The 16,414-nt window shown below is 40.4% G+C and overlaps 1 protein-coding gene across 3 annotated transcripts in view; it reads left to right on the top strand.

The window, feature by feature from the left end:
* klhl14 (kelch-like family member 14) overlaps positions 1 to 16,414 on the top strand; it is a 28,447-nt gene that overhangs the window by 9,427 nt on the left and 2,606 nt on the right. For all 3 annotated transcript variants that reach the window (XM_033650085.2, XM_033650084.2, XM_078173395.1), the window contains 6 exons: positions 536 to 657; positions 6,016 to 6,105; positions 6,947 to 7,025; positions 9,094 to 9,284; positions 11,326 to 11,484; positions 15,172 to 15,329. In XM_033650085.2, the coding sequence (XP_033505976.1) occupies positions 536 to 657; positions 6,016 to 6,105; positions 6,947 to 7,025; positions 9,094 to 9,284; positions 11,326 to 11,484; positions 15,172 to 15,329 (799 nt within the window). The remainder of the gene's footprint in view (positions 1 to 535; positions 658 to 6,015; positions 6,106 to 6,946; positions 7,026 to 9,093; positions 9,285 to 11,325; positions 11,485 to 15,171; positions 15,330 to 16,414) is intronic.

Here is a 16,414-nt window from a genome sequence, read left to right as displayed (position 1 = left end):
TGAGATGTCACATGAATCACTGCAGCCAATGGAATCGAGACATTGTATAGGCAGGTTTATGTACTCAATTGCGCTTTTAGCCTCCAGCATGGCACCCTGCAGGATCGTCTTCGCTTCACAGCTAATTGAAAAGATATCTTTAGAGTACAATAACCATTCAATAACACATCAAAAGGATAAGTATGCTGCTGAGCAATTTTTTGTTAATTATAATAAACGTGGCCACATACTGCCTGTTTAGTAGCTTCAAGTTCAGTGGCTGTACCCAGACAAGGGTTCACCTAACCATGCATTTGTTCTTTAATTCATTCACTGATTATTTCATTCATACACTGAGCATTCTCAGAGTGAAAAGCAAAATACGCAGGCCAGCTGCTGCTATCAACGTAGGTGTGTAAATTAAGAAATTAAAGATGCTCAGGTCAGGGTCAAGTTTATTTTGGCCTGTTTTTAGCAGCTTTATTTTAAGGCTTAATACCTGTTTTGTTCTCTGTTTCCTAACACTGTCCACACACCCACACTTTTGACATTACAGAATCCGTTCCAATAAGAGAATGCTGTTACTGGTGGGTGGTTTGCCTCCTGGACCTGATCGTCTCCCCAGCAATTTGGTCCAGTACTATGACGACGAGAAAAAGACATGGAAGATCCTCACAAGTGAGTAAAAAAAGGCTCTGCTGCTTTCTTTTTTTTTACCTGAGGCATCTTGTGTTAGTGGCTTTTATGATGAGAAAAAGTTGTTCCTATGGATGACTTTAACACAGGTTAATTTCCATGGAAAATGAGGGGAAGGAGTTCCCTAAATCCTTTAGGTAATAATGTATCACTATCACTTTTAATATAAGTTTTTAATCAGAGCGTGACTTCACAGCACTGTGGAGCTTCATGCCCGGTTTCCCTTGTTTTTGCTGAAATATGCTGGCAGGATGCATGATGAGATTTACTTGAATCTAATGATCTATTGTGGCAGAGAGAGAGAACTATAATGAATGACATGTTTCCTCAATAGCTCTTAAATGTAGCTTGATTATTCACTCACATTGATCAATACATGAGATTGAATTACCCCATACATACTAAAACGCAGCCTGTTGACCTGGTGTCAGTATTGATATTAGGTTTATATAAGGTGAGGTAAATACCACAGAGATAGATGGGGTCAGTAGCACACAGCAGCTGTAATGTTGATTTTCATTGACTAAATAGCAAAAATATAATATCCTCTAACCTGTAAGAATTTATACTGGGGTGCAGTTTAGGATATTGATTTCATTATATCATACTGAAAGAAAGTTACAGTCATAGTTTCCCAAAAGAATCTGTTCTATTGAAAATAATGTAGTGCCCATAAAGAGGTTATTTGAGACTTCCTGCAGCACTTCACCTCCGTAAAGTATACTATGCTCTTTCTTTCTCTCTGTCTTCCCTGACCTTTTATGGCTCACCACTATATTGTTGTCATATTGCAAAGGTCAAACGAGAGCTAATGGGAAACCATATTTGTCCTTTGCATCATCATTGCCAGATATTGAGTTTTTGTCCTTTTGTTTTGGTTGGAGCCATACCTCAGCAGTGTCTCTTCATTCGTACATATTAGCCATAGCTCTGTTTTCTGTCAGCTCGGGACTGTGCCGTTTATATTCTCACTTCATGGCACGAGTGTTTTTTTTTTTTTTTTTTTAAGAATCTGGTTTCTTTTTGTGTCTTAAATTCAGAGAAAGTTTTGGACATTGCTTTTCCTCCGCCTCGAATTGTAAGATTTCTTGGCAGTAATTTATTTGAGCTTACAGTATGTTTGGCCAAATCTATCAGGGTGCATTTTACTGAAGGAGCCATGCATACACAACAGCCTGCAGCTCGCTGCTGTTTATATTGTCATTTTCTCATTTAACTCACACTCCTGGGTATAGACTGCAACAAAGCAAAAGGTCAGTAGGGATTTCCATCACTCAAAAACTAAAAAGTTAACACTCAAATGGTCCGTGGCCAAGTGGAAGGACAAAACTGCAAAATCATCCCCTTAACACATCAGTGACCATCTGATGTAGCCTCCACACAATGGATGTGGAATAGAAGATTATTAACATTCAATCATAACTTTTCAATGAGGCGAAACCTGAGAGGGACAGCCTTTGATTAAGACATTCATCAACACAATTTGGGAAGAATCTGATCCCTCTCGTTTGTGTCAGATAGATCCACTGCTCGGTGATTCCAGTGTAAAGTTTGCCATCTAGTGTACCCACAGCAGCGTGGACGAACACAAGACAAAGGCAGGCGCAGGCTCAGCCTCAATGCTGGACTATTCTCTGCTTCTTCTTTTAAACCAACCTGATATTAAAATCCCCCACTTGGAAATGGACCTCATCTACGCAGCATGGCCTAGAACAAAGGAATTCACCTCAGTGGGATGCAATTGTAATGGTGTTAAAGGCACGTCAGAGCTCGAGCAGCAGTGGTGCATTAGCTGTGGAGTCATTCAACCAACCCCGACTGTGCCTCTATGCAGAGGTTTCTGACTCCCTCTAGTGAGCCCTAGAGCTCACTGTACACTAGAGTGATGGCGTCCATCTCGTAGAGGACGTGCTCATCCTGCCCTCCTATGGCTGTTCACCCCTGGGGTTAGTGCAAGATTTAGGGAAAGAGGGGACAGAGAGGTATATTAATTTCATACTCTTTCTCAAGCGATAATTCTCAGTAAAGTCTCACACATTGTAGAAGGAAAAATAATTGATGTGTTTTATTATTTCCACTGCACAACACTATTACAGTCAATTATTATAGCCTGCTACTTATCCTACTGTTCACCTGTATCTGAGGCACCTGTAGAGGCAGGCAAATGTCCCAAATCCTCCCACAGCACTTCTCACACTGCAGCCTGTGGCATACTGTAAAGCAATAATCTTCTTTTCACATGGGTACAAGATGATTTTTAGTACGAGTACAAGTCGCTCGACATCAAATAAAAAGCCGCCCATCCATGTCCTATATACTGCTGACTGAATGATAATGTAAATAGCATGTAAGGGAATTTGGCAGTCATATGGCACTCGTCTTTGAGGTGCACTGGAGGCAGGCAACCTAATCCCCTCGTTTTGAGATAAAGCTGTGTTTAGTGTATGTAGTATTAGTTCCTATCTGAGACTCCCCTCCCATAGAGGACCGGTACATGTCAGCCAGCCAGAGTGAGATTGCAGGGAGAGGCCAATTGGAAAGAAATGAGATTCAAGGCTGTCTAATTTTGCAGCAACTGTGATCCATCAGGCGGTGGGGAGGTGACAGTGGAAATGACTGATGGAGACAGACAGGTGGGCTTTAACATTTCACTGATTTGTGCTCAAAAAGCACCAGGCCTGAGATTTATTGAGTGAACACGATCATGTTCATTATGACTGTCACCTAAGACCATTTCTCTACATCTCAATGGGGTCACTTCAGCAAAAGAAGATGGAGGAGAGGAGGGGAGCACAAAAACATACACAAGGGAAAATCCTCCACAAGGGGTCCTGCTGCAGCTGTGGGCTTGTAGCCGGTTATGCTAACTTGTATGAGTATAATATACAAAGATTATATTTATTGGATATACTCAATATATTACGAGATGAGTAGCTGCTGTGGAATATTTTAGTATGAGATTCAGTCCATAGATAGATAGATTGATAGATAGATATCGTGACACACAGTGGACCGTTTCCTCTGCCTCGTACTTTCATTTGTTCCAGTTTAAGAGTCAACAGGCTTGATTCCCCACAAGAAATCACTTCCTGTAGATGGATGAATGGAAGGTTACAAAACAAAAGCAACGGGGAGGGGAAATAAATTCTATAACATTGACTCACACTGGCAATTGTGCAGTAGACGTCTGCCTGTGTCACTGTAACAAGCACGTTGGCCTGTTGTGATGAGTACATTGCAAATTAAATCAATTTTGACCTTAATATGTACCATGAGCGCTCCCTGCTCAACAATAGGACACTCAGCGTGACAAAATAAAAATAGTCCTTGAAAGAGAAACACTGCCTGTACAAATATTGCTTATTAGAAAGGTAAATTGTACGGATATTCAGTAAATAAGAACCTCATTCCATTGAGACCAACACTTACTGTCCAGTCCAGACCTTCAGAATATCAGGGATCGGTAATAAGAACAGAACCATGACTAGTCTTTCAAGCTTTGTTCAGTGATGAGCCAGTGCAGGTGTCCTGTTTTCAGTATGTTTTGTGTGTTTGAGCAAAACTATATTTCAGATTATATTTGATGGCAGACTCATTTTTTTAGTACTTTCACAGAGTTGTATGCAACATTCAAAGTATATCTATGATTCAGAGTCTGGGCCCGGATTGACTGCAAACTGCTAACGGTGCTAACAACTGCAACAGTGCTTACAAAGCTAACAATGTTAAACGTAAACTTATGTGTTTTTCAACCTGGACCCTTTCCCAATGTTTTTGTGCCTAAGTGACTAATTGGAACAAATATTTTTGAAATCTGTCCAGCCTTGAGCGAGACCGCTGCAGCTGAGAAACAGGCTGCAATGTAACCACACAGGGAATTTATGCAACGTCGATTTACGTCCATGAAGAGTGCTTGTTTTTGCCAGTAAAAGGCTCCGGTTGTTCTAGGTGTCTGACAACATTTTCGAAAGGATTCCTACAGAGACAGACCTTTTGGTTAAGGGATAGATCCTTTTTGTTTCACCAGAAGCAGTCCAGAAATTGCTATTCCCAAAGCCATCAGACTCCATTTAAGTGAACAGTGATTTTAGCTTGAACATAGCCTGCAAATTTTCACATCATCAGTTTCATCAATCAATTTCCAAAACTGTTGTCACTTAAGCCCCTTTCTCACTGCAAAAAACCCCCCGCTACATCTGGCTTTTGTATGTAATGGGAAAGGTTACAATTGACATTCACACCTGGGTCAAATAAGTCTGCGCTAATCACGGGCATTGTCGTGCCATCACAAAATACCGCTGTCTCCGCCCAAGCAGCACTCATCATTTCAAATTAGTCTGCACTGAGTGTGAAAGAGAGACTGAATAAGTAAGAGATAAATAACAAGAAGTAACCACCGTAACCTTTTCACTGGCCTCCATACTGCTCTCTACTGTTTACTAACCGGTTTTCTGGCCTGTCTGTGATGTCGGAAAGGCATTCTCATCTGCTGCAGAGCTGTGTACGTGGCTCTAGTCTACTGGCAATGGGAATGGAGTCTAAAGCCTATTTTAAGTGTGTATTCTGTGTTTTAAAAATACGTGTACACACGCTAATTTTGGTGGAAACGGGGTACTAGATACAAAAACATGGGAAATAGGGTCTACTGTATGCTTATGCTTTAATGTGGGGGTAAATTGGGGGAACAGAGGGTGGGTGTTGCGCTTCCATGATGGCGACGTTCCACCACGTTGGTCAGGGCTGCAATCAGCAGTAACCACCATTTGAGTGCAGTGCAGAGCGCTGGCGATTTGCTAGCCAGTGGGATACACACACAGGGACTCTCTGGATTGTCTACCGCAACAAAGAACAGAGAAGCTCGGATTACTGCACACACAGAAGGAGTGTGACGTTATTCTCTGCTCCAGTGATCCCATCATCTTTCATCGTGATCTTTACATGGCAAATAGTTGTTTGCTGCTATATTAATGCTGTGAATGTCACATACAGCTGCTTTTCTCTCTTTTCTCATTCGCTAAAAGAAAAAAATCTCAAGTAAATGATTCTGTGTTCTGTGTTGCAGTACAAGACTAGAGATGTAATTGACGGGTTACCCACACACAGTAAATAGAGGCTTTATTAATTAATGGTTTATGGAAAACACTGCTGTTTTTGTTGCCCCTGAATTGTTTTTATAATCAGACAGATGTGTTTTTGAAACTACCACTTGGTGTGTTTGTGAGAGGCAATTGTAATGGTGATATAGGCAAAAGCTGTGTTCATATATCATTTAAGTGCATTTATTGACAATCATTTCCATGTTTCAGTGACTGACAGCTTTGATTTCTGTGTCTCGTCTAGTAATGCCTTACAACAGTGCCCATCACTGCGTGGTGGAGGTGGAGAACTTCCTGCTGCTGCTGGGCGGAGAGGACCAGTGGAACCCCAATGGTACAGTAACACCACACACTGAACGTCTTGCTCTGCCGTGGTTTCACGCAGCAAATTAGCCAGTGTTTGCTTCATTTAGAGAGTGCTCTGAGCCGGAGTTTATGCAAGTTCAAACCCATCAGAGTTAATGTAACACTCTCCGATAGTTTCAAACACTTATCCTAGAGCCAGTTCAGCTCTGAGTGGACAAACAACACTCCAATTAACACTTGTCAATAATTGGCATAGAAAAATAACTGTTATTAACAGTGAAATATTTGTGGTGCGGAAGTGTTAAAAGTGCTTTTTGCGAAATGGTGGAAACACACCGCCATAGGAAGGGACAAAGACTTCAAATGATCAGAAAATCTGATACCCTCCTTTTGTTCTTAATCTACCAAGAATACACGACTGATTCACTGCAGCACACAGTGATATTAGTCGTGTTTGTTTAGCTCTGAGAGCGAAAATCAACACAATACAAACACATCATTAGAGATAATTTAAGATGCCTTGAACAGATTATCCTCTAAAACCAGATCACTCTATTATTGGAAAAACAAGAGTTCAGTCAACACTTGTTAACTCTAATGGGGGTGAAAAGCAGCACCTATTAACACAGAAAATCATTATGTGTGGGCGGTGATTTTCAGATAATATGTTTATATTAAATGAAGACTTGCAGAGTCACAGTTGTGCATTTTATTAGTACTGTGTTTAGCAAAGAATTTGGCAAAGAGTTAACCACTTAGGATTGAGCACTGCCACAGTCTGCCTGAACTGTATGGTGCTATGAAGACTCACTCAGCTAAGTCGTTTGAGTAATCAGTGCCATTGATCTTGATGTATATCTGTTTTGCAGGAAAGCACAGCACTAATTTTGTCAGCCGCTATGATCCCAGATTCAACAGTTGGATACAGTTGCCTCCTATGCAGGAGAGGTAAGTCTTCACTGTGTCATACGGATTACTGTTAATTTATCATGTTGATCTGTTCTGTATGACATCTATTGCACGTCTGTCCGTCCTGGAAGAGGGATCCCTCCTCAGTTGCTCTTCCTGAGGTTTCTACCATTTTTTTTCCCCCATTAAAGGGGTTTTTTTGGGGGAGTTTTTCCTTATCTGCTGCGAGGGTCCTAAGGACAGAGGGATGTCGTATGCTATAAAGCTCTGTGAGGCAAATTGTGATTTGTGATATTGGCCTTTATAAATAAAATTGATTGATTGATTGATTGATTGATTGAAGTCTATCTGCGGTTGAATACAGCAGTAGTTCTGTTTATTTTTATTCAAAATGTATTAAACCAGGGAAGATCTCATTCAGATTAAGAATCCAAAGTGACCAGGCCAAGACAGCAGCACATCAAACAAAGCTGCAGACAAACAACATTTAACGGTTAAAGACATTAAAAAACACAGAACCACAGCAGGTTAAGAAATCAGGTCAAACATATCCAGAGTCAGAAAGAGGCATATTCAGTAAAAGCATCTACAACCTAATGCACCTTCCTCCAACTCCCTCAATCTACTTTTAAAAACACTTGAAGAGACCAGCAGCTCCCCAAGACCCAAATTAGTCTGCAGCAAATTCCAAGCTGCAGGGCAGCATATCTAAAAGCCCCTTTTCACATTTCAAGACAAACTTGGAACAGATAGCCAGAGTAGGATTTGAGAATATGACACAGAGCACAGACACCAGCATTTTTGAGATGAATAAAGTGACATGCACATACATTTTTTTTTAAATAATGTACCCCCTTTGAAATATGTTTTCAGCCAAGTACCCTCTGACCAGTGCAACACATTTTAGGTAGAAACACAGGGGACACACTTTAACATGGAGGTGACTGCGTTTGTTGCAGCAGTTGACAGTTTACGGCAGTTAATGACTGTGTTGGAAATTAGTATAGTGAATCTAGAATATGGCTAATCATTCTGACATTTTCATTTTTTATTGAACTTGTTAGAGTTTAATTATTTTAGGAATTATGCATGACTGATCATTCTTAAATTAACAGCGGAAAAAAAAATCTTACGTACCCCCTGCAGTGCTCCAAAGTAGCCCTAGGGGTACTCATACCCCCATTTGAGAAACACAAGGCTACAGACTTGTTCATTTTTGTTTGCCAAAAGACAGTTTATTGTACAGTATATCTTAGAGATTGTTTGATTTTCAGGAGTCTTTGACGAACTTCACAAACATGATTGACTTGTAATAGTCACACAGAAAGAAAACAAGCAGTAATTTATGAGTATTTTTATTATTAGTATATAAAGATGGACAACATGGCAGCTGACACTCCGTGGTGGCTGGCTGCAGTATAGGTCATAAACCCCGCCCCCTCCATGTAAGCAAACAGGACATGAGCCAAACTGAAAGATCAAAGTATATGTCTAATACATTTTCCATACAAATAGTTTCTGTCATTTTAGGTAGTTCTTATCATGCTGATTTGCGTGATCATGTTCGATGCTATAAAAAGGGGGTTGACGTCATTTTTGACAGCTGTGTGTGCACATCAGTGTGCTTGCAATCAGTGGTGCTGCTCACAATTGATCATACAGTGGGAACTTGATGCCATTGAGATAGCTACTGCACAGACTCTCCAAATGACATCTCCAGTGCAAGGTGGCAGCGGCTGTATCCAGGATATTTTGGCTTCAGTTTTGTGCAGTGGGAGGAAGTGGAGAGGCGTTGTCAATCTTTATATACAGTGATTCGTTTGCACACACACACTGTATATTGCTTTCTACCACCCTAAATTTGTCTTTTGTCTTTCTATCGTCTTTCATTTAGATATAATATTAAATGAAATGTCTTTTGCAAAAGTAGGTACGCCCATTACACTGGCATAAAAGGAAGTGCCTACAGCTGGTAAACGTAACTAGGACGGTGAAGATGTGCTGGTGGATGTGATTTCCACCTCAGACACAAACTGTGGGAAATCCAACAATAGATCTCGTCATTGCTGGTTTAATGATGTTGTCTGGTTGACACTTCCTTCCTCAGGAGAGCTAGTTTCTTCGCCTGCCGCCTGGATAAGCACCTGTATGTGATCGGTGGTAGGAACGAGAGCGGCTACCTCTCCAGTGTGGAGTCCTACAACCTGGAGACTAATGAGTGGAACTACCTGTCGTCTCTGCCGCAGCCTCTGGCCGCCCATGCAGGAGCAGTGCACAACGGCAAGATCTACATATCAGGTCAGCAGAGGACCTGTCACACTTATTATCCCTACAAGTAACAATATCAATCAGCCAGCTTTATTATCACAGCTGGGAAATGTGTTGCGCGGTCATATTGAAACAACAGTGACCACAGACAACATCTATAAACACAAACACAGTACAGAGTACATTTACTCAAATACAAATGTAAGGTATTAGAGTATTTCTACTTCTATTCCACTACAGTTCGGAGGAAAATGTCTCAGACTTTTTTATGCCCTCAATAGATATATTTCTCTAATTTTTTTGGTCACAAATCTGTTAAAATCTTTGTTAGTGAGCACTTCTCCTTTTCTAAAATAATCCATTCACCTGACCAATGTGGCATATCAAGATGCAGATTAACCAGCATCATTACTACACTGCTGTGCCTTGGGATGGTCACAAGAAAAGGCCACTGGAAAATGTGCGCTATACCACAGATGTCTTGAAGGAGCTTGCTGGCATGCAAGCTATTGCCCTTAAACTGTGTGTTACTTTCACTACCATAAGCTATCTCAGTACATTCAAACAGCCTCACAACCAGCCGTGGATTATCATGCTGCAACATAAGGGTCATGGTGGCAGATGGATGGCACAACAATGGGTCTCAGGATCTCGTCTGTAACATTCTGCCATGAGTAAAATGCACCTGTGTTCGTTGTCCATAGCTTATGCCAGCCCATATTATAACCCCTACGCCACCATAGAGCTCTCTGTTCACAATGTTGGCATTACCAAACCGCTCACCCGCATGTCTGCCATCTGCCTGGTACAGTGTAAACTGGGATTAATCTATGAAGCGAACATGTTTCCAAAGTGCCAGACGCCATCGATAGTGAGCAGTTGCCCGCTCAAGTTGGATATGATGATGACCTGCTGTCAGTTCAAGACCCTGGTGAGGATGATGAGCATGTGGAAGAGCTTCCTAGAGACGGTTTCTGACAATTTGTGCAGAAATTTTACTGTTGTGCAAACCTAAGGTTGCACCAGCTGTCGGGGTGGCTGGTCTCAGATGAGGTTGCAGGTGGAGACACTGGATGTGGAGGTCGTGAGCTGGTGTGCTTACATGTGGTCTGCAGGTGTGAAGCCAGTTGGATGTACTTCATGGAAACAGCATTGGAGACAACTTATGGTAGTGAAATGAACATTCAGTTACAGGGCAATAGCTCTGGTGGATATTCCTGCAGTCAGCTGGCCAATGACGCACTCCCTCAAACAGCTGTGACATCTGTAGCAAACTGCACATTTTAGAATGGCCTTTTATTGTGACCATCCCAAGGCGCACCTGTGTAGTATTGATGAGGGTATTGGTGGATTGATTTTCTTGGAAAAGGATAAGTGCTAATAACACAGATTTTAACAAATTTGCGACCAAAATAAATAAACAAAATCTCAGATTGTTAATTTTAACCTATGAAAAATGTAAGCACAAACAAAGCTATTGTGTTTAAATTTTTGTTTAGAGTAAATCCTTTACTCCTTTTGAAATCTATAAAGATATATTCCATTTTGGTGACATTTAAATCAGTCAATACTCTTCACACAGACACAGAATATCATAAACCAAAACCCCTCTTTTCCCAAAGCTGACTACCACTGAATCATCAGTGAATTTTGTGCTGTATTGTGCGCCATGCCAGTTATCACAATATAAAACTATAAAAAAGGGAACAAAAGCACCAACCTTGAGTGTTTGAATAGAGCCGGTTGGACAAGGCACCATTAACTCTGACGCATCTATTAGTTAAAAACAAGACAACATTGTCTAGTGATACAAAGATCAAGACTGTAAAAGAGCTCACATGTGTCTCTGTAAGCACATGTGTCTGGATCGTATTGAAAGTACTGAAGAAATGGAAAAACTACAATTTTTAATAAGGAATAATTCTGGTAATTTTAAGGTTCAGCAATAAATCAATACATATCATGGATCAGCATTCATGTGTGTTTTTCCTACTGAGTGTAACATGAGCAGCCGGTGTGTCTTCCTTCAGTGTGGACACAGTATTAAAGGTTCTGTGTTCACCTGTTGCAGGAGGAGTGCACAATGGAGAGTACGTGTCCTGGCTCTACTGTTATGACCCTATAATGGATGTGTGGGCTCGGAAACAGGACATGAACACAAAGCGAGCCATTCATGCGCTGGCTGGAATGAACGACCGCCTATATGCTATTGGTGGAAACCATTTGAAAGGTAAGCACTTGAGCATTTCAGGAAATTAACAGAAAAGAGGTCAAGATCTATAATTGTTTTGTTTTTTTCAAAAGCATGTGAAAGAGATGCTTCTATTATGAGCAGGCGGCAATGACATTTATTACACCATGCAACCCTCTTTCACACGTCAGCATTCAAGCTACAAAATGAAAAAACAACTGAACAAACAACTGAGTTACAGTTACGTGTTGTGCATTTGTATTTGATCAGCAAAACTGAATGCATGCATTTGAATGGGAAATATGAAAAGCTGGAACTTGAATGAGTTTCTTTTCAAATACAGTTTTTTGACTAATTTTACAGCGTACTTTACACAGGGCACAATTTGCAAGCTTTAATTGGCTTCTCACTGCCCCAGTTTCAAATTGAACTCATGAAAACTTTCCATACGCGCGCTGAGATCTGCCACAATTGTGTCCACATTCAAAGGCAAATTAAATTTTCAGTTTTCTCAGGCTTATGATGAGTTACTGCATGTGTGTCTGTGGTTTGTTTTTTTGGAGTCAATGTGCGGTCTGTACTATCTCTACTGGGTGTTTGTACAGTTAAATGTAATGAAATGTGCTGTATTAATGAAAGGCCTTGCATTCAGATTTTGCCAACGTTCAGGTTCTTGGGAAATACAGACGCTTGTACATTTAATCAAACCGGCTTCAGAGGCCCTGAGAGAAATGAGGAAAGACAAACAAAGATTTTTCAGACTGATTCAGATGTCTGTGTTTCATTTGTTATTTTCTCCTCTGTTTACCTGCATATATAGTGGCTATCATGACGCCGCCACTATATTGACTTGGTAACAAAGTCAAATCAAAGTGGAAAAAATAAACTTCCTTAAGTAAGCATATAACATGTAACATCTCAGCTAATCTGCTTTATCAGGACTGTGTGATGTGGTATGACTAGATTGGATTTACATTGGCCTGGCAACATAAACAAAGAACCCCACAACTGTCTATAGATGTTGTTAAAGCCTGATTGGTGCACAGAAATAGTTACTTCACCATGCCTGTGGATATTCTCATTCATCCAGGTCATAGTTATCTCAAGGCAATTGAATCGAACAAATCGAAGGTCAGACTAGTTCCAACCTACTCAGACAAGCATGAACTGATGAAGCCTCTTGGATAAGAGGTGAAACGTCTTCCAAGACAAAACCAAGTCCAGTTGCGTTCGATTCATTTGCCTTGAGATAGTTACTTCACCCTTTCCCCACATAAATGAAGAAATAATATGTGACATTAAAATGTCTCAAAACAGCTAGACCTGTGCTATATAATTTTTTAAGTTGTGTACTTACGTTATGCCAGATGTTTACATAGATTTTATTCAAGAAACAGGGTGTTTCATTTGGTTGCCTGTCAAGAGCACCATATTCCCTTTATGAATTTGCACAATGAAGGATGGCAAAAGCATCAACCGCCCTACTGTGCCTAGGATTGGTTTACCCTGACAGTTTTACCCTAATCCTCACCAATCTCACCAACACGTTCTCGTCCCAATTTGTCAAATATCACCGCTTTCTCAGTGGACTTTTATGTGTAAATTTTATGCGCAAGGTACCCTGCTGCATCTGTTGTTAACTTTCCTGTATGACATTTCAACGTACACTTGTTACATGCATTGTGTCTTTTCAACATACACTTCCATTTTCAAAGGAAATGTACAGTTTTTGCTCGTCAAAGTACACTTATAGGTAAACACCTTATTTTTATGTTCATTTCCTTGTGCAACAAAAACACATGATTAGGTTTACAAAAAACATCATGGTTTGGCTTTACATTCACAGGGGAAGTAAACAGTGGGGTCCCCTGTATATTACATTGTTGCCGGCGGTGTTAGAAATGGATGTCGTTCGATGGTGTTACAAAGTGACGCGTTAAAAATTGTGTTCCCAATTTCGTTGTATAGGTGTCTGTACAATGACAATAAAGGCTATCTTGGCTATCTTGAAAAAGTGATCATACCAAAATGCAAATTTTCATCCCTTTTACCCCCTCTAGTTGCTCTAACTTCAAGGAAATACCAGACTATACGTCATTAAAAATCATTTAATGTCACATTATTATAATCAGTAACAGTTACACAGCAATTTTTATCCCATTCTACGTGTTTCTTTCATTAATTGCATTAACCCAGTTTTCCAGTGGACTTAATTTATTGATATAATATATCAGAGACTTTTTAGGTTACTACATTGTGCTACTGTAACAAGTGGCTCATGCCAGCCAAGCTTATGGTATAGCTATGGTAAACAAATGCGTACAATAGCATTATAACGTTACAACGCACTCATAAATGTATTTTTAGTTTAATTCTTTTAACCAAAGATAACTGCACTGGGCTACACGACTGAATTTGCCACATAACGTTAGCTATGGGAGCTGTATGGGTATTCAACTCGTCTAATGCTAATGGCAAGTTAGCAAGTTAACGTTATGTTAGCTAACGTTACATATGGCTATTTTTTTAGAATGAAATGATATAATAAATAAAACTTGCATACACTCCCTCATCTGTGAATCAGGTCAGATAATCAACAATCAATCAATCAACAATGAAGACAACAACTCCCATGATCCCACGCTTCTTCACGACCTCCTCTAAGCTTTTGTTATTGTTTTGATTGAGAGACCTCTAGCGGCAGAAATTACATATTGTGCAATAGGGATAGACCAATATGGATCTTTTAGGGCCGATGCCGATACCGATTTTTTTCCATCACCCTTAGCCGATGACCGATTATGGACTGTCGATTTTCTTGAGCCGATATTTGGGGCCGATACTGCTTTTTCTCCCTCAATTTACATAAAAAAAAATGACACAATGATAACAAATATTACAGGTCTCAAGTTTAAAATAAGAAACATTTATTGAACAGTAAAAAATACTAAAACAAGATGGAAAGTTGAGGTAGAACAGGTAGAATATTATTATTATTATTATTATTATTATTATACATTCAAATAAAAAAAGAGTTCAGTGCTCTTAAATCTTCCAGTAATTTCTTTATAAAATAAACAAATATTTAAGCTGAAGCATAAATAAAACAACAACTACTGTACACAGTAGGATTTGCTGCATGTGCGCTGCAGGGTCTTCCGGCAACACAGAGCTGCCCGTGGATGCCTGTCTGTAAATCATGCCAGGGAAAAATAAATCCGCGAACCCACGGGCGTATCGGCCGATACCGATACAAGTAAAAAAAACTCAAATATCGGCCCGATATATCGGCCGGCCGATGTATCGGTCTATCCTTATTGTGCATTTAAAAACCAGAATGTGGAGGTTCATGCACACCTTTAATAAGTTGTAGACAGGTGCCATGAAGAAAAGATGTCCATGGATAAGAGATAAATTCCACACACTGTTACTAGCACTACAATTTATTGCAAGTCATAGGACCTTGTGTGGGAATTCTTTTCTCCTACCTATGGGCATTTAAAAAGAGACATTTAGAAGAGCACAGAGAAAGCAGCACTCACAGAAAATGTGTTCATGTAGGAACTCATCTCTCAGAGCAAGAGGCTGATTGCAAAAATGTGTTTCCAGGGCCTTTGAAGTCAAAGAAGCAGCTTTTACTGTAACCTGGACCTGCAGTTTCACCTGCATGTTATACACGGAAGTACTCTAATCATTTTAAGATATTTGTCGTCCTCTTTCACAAAGGGTTCTCCCATCTAGACGTGATGTTGGTGGAGTGCTACGACCCGAAGGCTGACCAGTGGAACATCCTGCAGACACCCATCCTGGAGGGTCGCAGCGGCCCGGGCTGCGCCGTGTTGGATGACAGCATCTTCCTCGTGGGAGGCTACAGCTGGAGCATGGTATATTCTTACACATCAGATTAGATTACTTTAAGCATAACACTGGCAAATGCCTTTATTTTGGTTGTTACCAACAAATCCCATGAAAAGACCAAAATGATCACTGCGTTTGTCTCAACTCTACTCTGACTTCTGAATCCAACATTTGTTTCTACTCTGATGTCTTAGTGCGGCGGATTTCTGTTCCAGGCATGCTACTACAAGTGTTTAGATGGACTGCACTTGTATAGTGCTTTTCTAGTCTTCCAACCACTCAAAGTGCTCTTACACTACATGCGACCTTCACTTATTGACACAGACATTCACACACTGGTGGCCAAGGCTATCATACATGGTGCCACCTGCTACTTAGTAACCATTCACACACACTCACAAACCAATGGAACAGCCATTGGGAGCAGTTTTGGGGTTTAGCATCTTGCCCAATGATAATTTTGAAATGTGGATCTTCCAATTAATAGTTGACCTGCTCTACCGTCTGGGTCACAGCCACAGCAGTGTTTACATAATGTAGCCTACACTGCTACATGTAGCTACATGCTAACATCAGGGAAATATGTAATCTTGGTTCAGTTTCAGATTCAGATTCAGTTTATATTCCTGCTGGAACACGATTGTGTGAAGAGGTTTTTATTAGTGATTAGTGGCTGCTGCCGAGATGTGAAAGACCTGAAAATGCTGACCAATGAGAGCAGGGAGGCTTTTCAGACAGAGAGTGAATACAGGTGTTCCAGCAGAGACCGTATGAGGAAAGCAAAGTGTTTTTTGACGATCAAAACATGTAAACATGTTCTGGTAGAATCCCAAAATACACGTATGAAAGAACGTGTCACAAAGTGCAACTGTTTTTAATAGTCTTTGGACAACAGTGCAGGTCTGTTGCAATAAGCTATATCTGTATTGGCTACACAGACACGTCTTGTTTGTAGGATCAGTTCATTGTTGTTTTCATGGAATTTGTTGACAAAAGAAGAACCTAGAAAATCACCAGACTTCATCTTTAAAGTAGTCCTGTCCTGCTTTTGATGCATTTACATTAAACTGAAATCCAAACAGCGCTCAGAGGTACAAAGACAATGACTTGC

Source organism: Epinephelus lanceolatus, chromosome 12 (assembly GCF_041903045.1).
Source record: "Epinephelus lanceolatus isolate andai-2023 chromosome 12, ASM4190304v1, whole genome shotgun sequence".
Lineage (NCBI taxonomy): Eukaryota > Metazoa > Chordata > Actinopteri > Perciformes > Serranidae > Epinephelus > Epinephelus lanceolatus.
This window is presented reverse-complemented; position numbering and strand designations above follow the sequence as displayed.